This window comes from Priapulus caudatus, unplaced genomic scaffold (assembly GCF_000485595.1).
Source record: "Priapulus caudatus unplaced genomic scaffold, Priapulus_caudatus-5.0.1 Scaffold640, whole genome shotgun sequence".
NCBI classification, from domain to species: Eukaryota; Metazoa; Priapulida; class Priapulimorpha; order Priapulimorphida; family Priapulidae; genus Priapulus; species Priapulus caudatus.
In genome coordinates this window covers 43,854-52,755 of record NW_014577701.1, presented here as the reverse complement: position 1 = coordinate 52,755, position 8,902 = coordinate 43,854, and the positions used below count along the sequence as shown (strand labels likewise).

The 8,902-nt window shown below is 45.4% G+C and overlaps 1 protein-coding gene across 1 annotated transcript in view; it reads right to left on the bottom strand.

The window, feature by feature from the left end:
• Nucleotides 1-7,944: 7,944 nt before the first annotated feature.
• Nucleotides 7,945-8,902, bottom strand: part of LOC106812376 (E3 ubiquitin-protein ligase RNF169-like) — a 25,745-nt gene continuing 24,787 nt past the window's right edge. The window contains exon 7 of the mRNA XM_014816235.1: nt 7,945-8,039. Within this exon, the coding sequence (XP_014671721.1) occupies nt 7,945-8,039 (95 nt within the window). The remainder of the gene's footprint in view (nt 8,040-8,902) is intronic.

Below are 8,902 nucleotides of genomic sequence, written 5' to 3'. Positions count from 1 at the left end.
AGAGAGAGAGAGAGAGGAGAGAGAGAGAGAGAGAGAGAGAGAGAGAGAGAGAGAGAGAGAGAGAGAGAGAGAGAGAGAGAGAGAGAGAGAGACAGAGAGCGAGAGGAGGAGGGAGAGAGAGAGCGAGAGACAGGGAGGGAGAGAGAGATAGAGGGGGACGAGTTAATCGCCGAGCATGCAGGGAAGGGAGGGGAGCTCGCCGAGCATCCATAAGGTACGACGAGGGGTGTGCACGGGGGAGGAGACGTCTCGTAGGCAGCGGAGTGCAGATGAAGAAATAGGGACGGAGAAGGAAAGTACAAGAGAGGAGCCCACTCCCAACCGTCACCTTCCTTCCTTCTCGGCTTACATGCGATCGATCTCTGAAGAAGGAAGGAAGGATATGGCCTCGATGCTTCCTACAGATACGGCATATGGTTATACCCATACCCATCGGCGACACAAAGCTAAACAGCCCAATAATATAGATTCTCTCTCTCTCTCTCTCTCTCTCTCTATATATATATATATATATAATCAACCATCGTTACTGTCGCGAGCGATCAAACGCAACTCGCATTTCGTCCTTTCACTCGAAATGCATACACGCGGCGGAGCGTATGGGAGAGTATGTGTGGGAGAGTATAATTACAATCATATCACCGCTACGGTCGACGGACGTAGGCAGGTGTCCTAATATCGCACATCGCCATTGTGTTGCGGGGCGGGCAAATATGCTCAGAGGTGCACACGACGGAAGTATCGCCTCCAACGGTAAACATTCGATCGCGTGTATGGCAATATTACGAGGTGTCTGTTGCGAAAACTGTTACGCGGGCGCGCGGTGCCGCGCACAATCCATTGGCACTGTATACAAGGTGCATTACTATATTAAATGAAGCAGCCACACGGGAATAACCGAATAAACTTCGGAACAATCAAGTGTCCATTAGATATGATATAGGAGTGTAAGCAACAATACGGTGATATATGTCGGGGTATAGCCTATATATGTGCGAGTAACAGCCATAGCATGTATCACAAATGTTGTACCCAATTTTTATTTTTGAACATCGTAGCAAACGGAAACTACGACTATTCAAAGACAAAAGATGTGTTTCTGATACGTCAGAATCCATCTGGTTCATCATTAGAAACCCTCTAGAAGAGAAACACCCTACCAACAGGTATTAGCAGTGCATATATATAAATCTCCTTGGTGATTTATATGCGCTATGCTCTGGTATAAGATAAAGTGACTTGTGCTGCCATCTCGAGGATCATTCTGTACCTAAAGTAAAAGCCTACGATTAGACGAGGCGTGAATAAAAACAAAATTTATCGTTTACTTCTGATCCGACGAAACAAGCCCGCGGTCCGTGGCAACCGGCCCAACTGTGAGCGAGGTTTAATCAAATAATAATATAGTATATAATATAAGATATTATATAAATTATAAAATAACTGAATACTTTATAAACGACAGCGCAATCGAACCGCGGCGTTTTTTTTATATTAAAGTCAAAATTCAAAAAAGCATCGTGCGAAACTTATCGTGTCGACGTTTGACGACCGATGGCGTCTCTAGCAACGGCGAAGCCAACTCGACATTTTACACGCATTTTATCTACATCTATATGGTTACGTCGATCTGTCACTCTTGACAATTACTCAACGGTCATACCCCATAGCAAGCCATTTATTAACGGATTGCAATTATCTACATATATTAGTTCTTCCTGTATAGCCTGTACCTCTGTCCCTGAAACTACTAAGGCCGAATGGTCAGCATATAATAAAAGCTTGACATTAACTGCATTTGCCATATTATTAACATATATCAGGAATAGCAGTGGAACCAGAATTGATCCTTGTCGTACTCCGTGAACACGGGTATCGGCTTGATTCGGGGATCTTTATTTTGATACAGATCGTATACAAACTAGAAAGAAGGCACTCGGGGAGTGCGAGTCCTCCGCACACGCGATCGCTACACCTGTGATATTTTGTAGGCTGAGGTTGCTACTTGTAACGGATGACGCTGACCTTGGTAAAATATCACTCAAAGTGAATACGTAGTTGTCAAGGATTAACAGAGTCTGCAGTAGATTATGGCATTTCAATTCAGATCATGTGTTTATGCTCCCCTTGATATCAATATTTCATGATTGTGTATAATAGTAGAGATCGAAGCAAACGTCACCAGTCCATACCAATTATAATGATTCAGAGCCACCAGTCACTCGGACCTATTATATGGTTTGAAATAACCCACTGGTTGAACTGACGCTCAAGGGGTCGTTGTCGTGTCAGGTACTACAGATATGTACCCGAGGTACATATATGTATACACAAAGTGTACCAGACTTGTACTACAGAAGTGTACCCTAACCCTAACACAAACCCTATATCTCTATCCCTATCCCTAACCCTAACCCTAGACATACCTCATATAAAAATATAAACATAATACTAAACAACCTGAAACTATCATGGGTACATATCTGTATATTATAGTACCTCCCTAGTACCTGATACGACAACGATCCCATCTGCCATGGTCTACAGCGCAGTAAACACACTCTGCCACACACAACACGATTGGAAATGCCGCCTGGAACCGCCGCCCCCCGCGTTAGCAATGGTACGGTCCTTCCGCTATGACCCAGCGTTGGAAACCTAATTGGTACCTAATGATAATATACTTAATTATTAAATGATAATAAGGTCAAGGTCACTCAGAATCAATAGGGTTCCACCGCTCCATAAGATGCACCTGTGGACCAAGTTTGAAGTGTCTACCTCTTATGGTTGCAAAGATATCGAGCGGACAGACACACACACACACACACACGTACACACGCACGCACGCATGCACGCACGCACACACAACACACACACACATACACACACACACACACACACACACAACACCACACACACAAATACCCTCCGCCCTAACACTTCGTGCGGAGGATGAACGAGAAGAGTGTGCGCGTGGCAGCGACTCTTTGTCTGAACATCATATTTATTTATTATATTATTTATATATATAATATATATATATATATATATATATATATATATTTACGTATATTTTATTACTATCACATAATATATCACTATATATATATCACATATTATACTATCACATAATATATATCCTACGTCTTTTGCGCTTTATCTGCCACAGCTATCGCACGGGACTCCGCGCCTGCAATAGTGAAGCATTCCGTTATCCTTCGACAACGGGCCCGCACTAGCCCTTCTCGACTGTCTCGCGTGTACGCGCGTCTTCACGTACTATATACGCCATATTTTTCGGTACAGATATTTATAGCGAATTTCGCGAGTGGGTTAATTTCGCGAGTGGCGCGATATTCGCGACAGATTTCGGACGTGAGTTTAATTTCGCGTCTGTCGGACCCTCTGCCGCTTTTTAATGATGAATTTTATTCGTATATTATTCGGCTATGAATTTTTTTTTCGCTATGAATTAGGTGCGCGTTTGTTAATTTAGCGCTTCAGCGGCGCGTTCGCGAAATTTTCGCGAAATTAAACCACCGCCGAAAATATACAGTTATACAGTACTTCTCGACCGCGTATTGTAGAAGCGAAGGTAACTTGTGGCTATGTACGAGAAGGTAACTTGTGGCTATTGAACGAGAAAGGCTAACTTGTGGCTATCGGCCGTCGACAACAGCGCACGGAACTATCCGTAATGCCTCCGGTTCATCTGTCCAGCGACGAACATAATTTAGTAATGAATTGAATCGGTAGGCGACCCGCGGATGCTAATGCGATGTGCATTATTGCGCCGGTCATTACACAGACCTTGGAGCACTTATACGGTGACGCCACACGGCACGCCACGCACGCGGCACACACCACCACACACACACACACACACACACACACACACCAGTCACACACACACGCACACACACACACACACACCACACCACACACACACACACACACACACACACACAAACACACACACACACAACACACAGTCACACACACAGTCACACACACCCACACACACACCACACACGCCGCGCGGCGCACACACACAACACACACACACACGCGCACACGCACACGCACACGCACACGCCACACGCACACGCACACGCACACGCACACGCACACGCACACGCACACACACATAATATATATATATATTATATATATATATCATATATATGCACTATATATATTCACCATACAGTATGCGACACATCAACTGCAGATCGAGATAATGATGCATTCATCGAATAGCATTGTGGTCGCCTCTGCTAAACGTCTATTTTTATACGCTCTACGCGTTACATGAATTAGTCAGTGGCAGCTAGACGGAGGTAGTTGTTTTTAGCCATAGTAGCTAGACAGCAGTCACTGCAACCAGCATGCGGCGGCTCATTGATGTATTAGGGAGTTTGGGTTATATGCGCGTTCTAGGTTTAGGCAGTTTCTAGGGTGATTGTGAAATAGGGAGGAACGGTTGCGAACTGGACCAAGACGGTCGTGACATGTGGCCGCCCTCAAGATTAGGAGTTTTGGGTCTGCGAATAATATAGGAGAGATGTAATAGGAAGGAGATTGGGAGTTCTGGGGCTGGTAGCGAGAAGTACGCGCACGTGCGCGCGGTCGTGCGCGGGTCTTTGTCTGTGTGTAAGAAGATGTGAGGTGTGTAAGATATTAAAAGTTATACAGTTTACACACAAGTTCTGTGAATTGCGATCTTATTCATCATCTTTCGACGATCAACGACTCCTTCCAACTTACAGCTCATCGACCTTTACAAGTGCATTACGTTTTCCCGTGGAAGAGTTGTACTGGAGCAAAACGCGGTCTAAGTTACGCATAATTCAGGGGGGGGGCGGGGGGTTCGTTGGTGGATAATCGCCTGAACGTTATGACTTCATAAGCTAAACGTTGATTTATAATCTTTAAAGTTCTGCACAAAAACGTTTCATCTGTCTAAGGGTTTTGTCTAAAGTTCACTCTAAAAGTTTTGCACGTGTATAGTGCTGTGCAATAACGGGGGCAGCCCTATAGACGAAGGTCTCGATAGACGCGAATATTGCAAAGACGTTTAGGGTTAGGGTTAGGAGTTAGAGGTTAGGGTCTACGGGTTAGGTTAGGGTTAGGGTTAGGGTTAGCGGTTAGGGTTAGCTAGCTAGAGGGTTAGGGTTAGGTTAGGGTTAAGGGTTAGGGTTTAGGGTTAGGCCGTTAGCGGTTAGGGTTAGGGTTATGGGATATATATGTTTATAGTGGCATCATTGATTGATCAGTGGATCGGGGGATCATGTGCCGGCCATATTCAAGTTCGATACGCGCTTCAGTGGATGTCCGGATGCGTAGCCTGGAGGCTAAGCGACCGATTCCGGACGTGTAGCCACTGCGTATTCGAATAAACCTTCGGTCTATCGGGCCTTCGGTCTATAGGACTGTAATCGCAATAGTTGGGGGGAGTAAAAGCGGAGTTATGTGATATATAGTAATTATTACCCATGACGTTTCCGACAACGGGCCCCTGCTGTGCGTGTACTCTTTCTAGAGGAGCCGCATCCTGAAACAATCCGAATTAGTAATTACTCATGTACTTTAGCGTAGCAGAATGAACATGGTGGGAGTGAAGTTTTGTAGTAGTTTTTTGCATTTGTAACGTTTAAATTATTTACGTTATTAAATGTTTATTAATTGTTAGTTCAACTTATTTGTAATTTTATTAATTATTAACGCGGCACACGCGAACCACATCGTAAACATGGAAAAGTTGATCGGTGACGAACATTGCGAATATCAGATCCAACGACAATCATTTGACATCTCAACCATAGACGAGGTTTATTACAAATACGGCTACATCGTATAAGGCACGAAATGCACGGAACATCACACTCTCTATATAACGTATATTACGAATAAATGCAGCAACGCGAACCAATTTATTTTTGGAACAATATAACCAAGAGCCTATTGGATAGGTCGACGCTACGTAACAAACACTACGCATGTAACGAGTAACAACGGGAAACGCACACAACATTATGACTCAATTTTCACTCTTTGCACATTATGTAGCTATAACGTAAATTACAAAGATTCTTCTCGAAAAAGAAGTATTCAACCATCAGGAAAACATCAATTCGAAGGTGCCCTGCAGGAAACAAACCGGCCAACCAAACATCTGTAATGTCTAGTGCTGCCATCTCTCGGATCACAATGCACTGAAATGCATGACACGAAATACAGACACTAGACCGACAAGTTACGAAGATTCGGACGCGAGCATGACGATTCCTCCACTCAATGTTTACAAACAGAGGCACGGGAAGCAAACCTCTCGGAAAAGAAAGTTTGTAAATCGATGGTTTTTGCATATGCGCATGATAGCTACACGCGCGCGCAATAACGCGGGGTACACGCCTGCGAAATTAAAAAACTTCGCTCTTTGAGCGTAAAAATGGTTACATTCGATAACGCTTGTAAGATACACCAAGATTATCACCAGCAGATCCATTCAAAAAAATTAAAACTGTTAACAAGTAAAAGTTAAGATCTTGGATTAAAAAATTAAAGTAGAGGGCGCTAGTATGAAAGCAACCGCGGTGAATCGTGCATCTCGACGCTGGAAGTAAAGGTCGACTGGAAACGACAGCCGCTAGGACACACTACTAGTAGTTGCCATCTTCAAAGGATCCCTTTAAGTTTAGCTTCTGTGTTTACATCATTCCGTATTGGAATTCTCTCCCTTCTTTCCTCTTTAGTAAATTGCAAAATTTGAGGATTTTTCTACACCTATCCGCAGTATTGATCCGTCAATTTGATCAACTTTGTCTCTTTCTATCTTCGATGTAGTACCTTGGATTTTGAAGACAAATATTAATAATAGACTAAGTACGACTAAAGTAAAGTAACCTTGCTTGCTACTTACGACTAATTTATGCTCGTCGTTAACTCGATTGCAATCTCCTATATCACACGGAAACGTCGTCTGTACGCACGTTGCCATAGCAACGTCTCATCGCAGGAGCAGACGACCAGGGCGCCATCGTCAGAAACAAAATTCTTAACATTAACTTTTTCTCATAGACCGTTGACACAAACATGGTAAGGTTACGTGTTTCTCATACGAAGTGTATAGAAGAGGGTCCGGTCCTTTTACGAGAAAAAGTCAATGTTAAGACTAATGTTTTAAGGCTAATTTTGTTTTTGACAACGAGGCCCCAGGGTTATCAATAGATGCTTACACTTATATTTTTGCCCCCTCCCCAAACACTCTGTACACGACTTGTATTAATTGCATTGTGTGCCTACTGGGCACATCTAGGGGGAACTTAAAAGGTTGTATTCACACACTCGCGCAATCGATTCTTAGAAATAGAAGCAGTTTACGTGTTTGGAGCATTAAAACTAGGAAAATATAGATACGAAGTAGCAGCGGGAGCAGGGCGTTTCTTTTCAAAGGCATTTCAAGCACGAACGGCAAAGGCTATGTACAAAAATTGACCTTTTTCATCACACGATCTCTCTGTTCCAACATTGGTCAGTTGTTACTTATTGGGATATATCTCTCGCATGAATTTTGTGGCATAAGTCGAGCATTCGTCAGTTAATCTTGATAATGGAAATGACCTCTTATCGTTTTCGCTAGCGGACGATTGGCAGATGTAGTCTGGAATGCAATCAGATACACAGTCGACCCACAAGAACAAGATAGTCAATGAACCCACCAACTGATGATCAATGAACTAACCGATCCACCCGAACTGACGAACAGGTAGGCCGCAAATCACTGCTGTTACACGGGCATTCGAAAAAACCACAGCTCAGCAACAAAGTGCAGCGATGTCAACAATTAGGCGCACGCGCGTGCGAAAGACATGTATGAACTGACCTGGCCTGACCGAGCTAGCGGCAATATTAATGGGAGAGGGCGCATGGTTATTTCGCTCAGACGGAAGATGGGTATCCAGTAACTGCATCGATGAAACTTTCCAACGATCGATCGATAGTCCTGACTAAATCAGATCTTTCGTCAGTCTCGACTGACCAATAGACGTCACATCGCTTAATATCACGATCACCAGTGAAACTCTGCGAGCATAGTCGCAATTCACGCGCAACGCTCACAGGGGGCGTCGCACGTCCCAAACCCGAAACATCTACAATCTCCGTTAAAAAACCCACGACGTCCGTCACCGATCGTCGATCTAAAAGCCAGAGAGACGTCACACACCGAGGAAGGCAGCAGACTACACACACAGCATTCTACACACACGACGAATCGCTTCAAACCCTCACTCGCACCGCGAGCGAACGCACGATCCTCGAAAGACGAAACACTGCCCGGTAAAAAAACACGAAGAAGCAACGTGCGGGATGCCGCACGGATGGAGAGCGCGGCGTCACCGGATACACGGCTCTAGGGTTCGCCGGTCGCCCCACGCCAACGTCCGTCCGGCGCGAAGGTCCGACGATCACGGCGCCCCCCCCCCCGGCGATACGGAGCGGTATCCCCGGATATACGGCTGCAGGGTCCAACAATCACGCACACACACACGTCCACACACCCCCGCCGGTCCGACGGTCCGGTCACATCGACGTCCGTCCTCGCCCCCGCCGCAGCGACGATTACGCCACGCCCCGGCGTCCTCCGTCCACGCCTCTCTCACGTCTTGCTGCGTTTCGGTCTCGCGCCGCCCTCCCCCGCCCCCGCCGCGCCGGCCTTGCTCGAAGACGTCGACCGCTTCCGCAGTGCGTACTCTCCTCTCTCTCCCTCCTCTCTCTCCTCCTCTCTCGTCTCTTGTCTTCTCTCTTTCTCTCTCTCTCTTCTCTCCCTCTCTCTCTCCTCTCATCTCATTCTCCTCATCCTCTCTCTCCATCTCGCTCTCTCTCTCGTCTCTCTCCT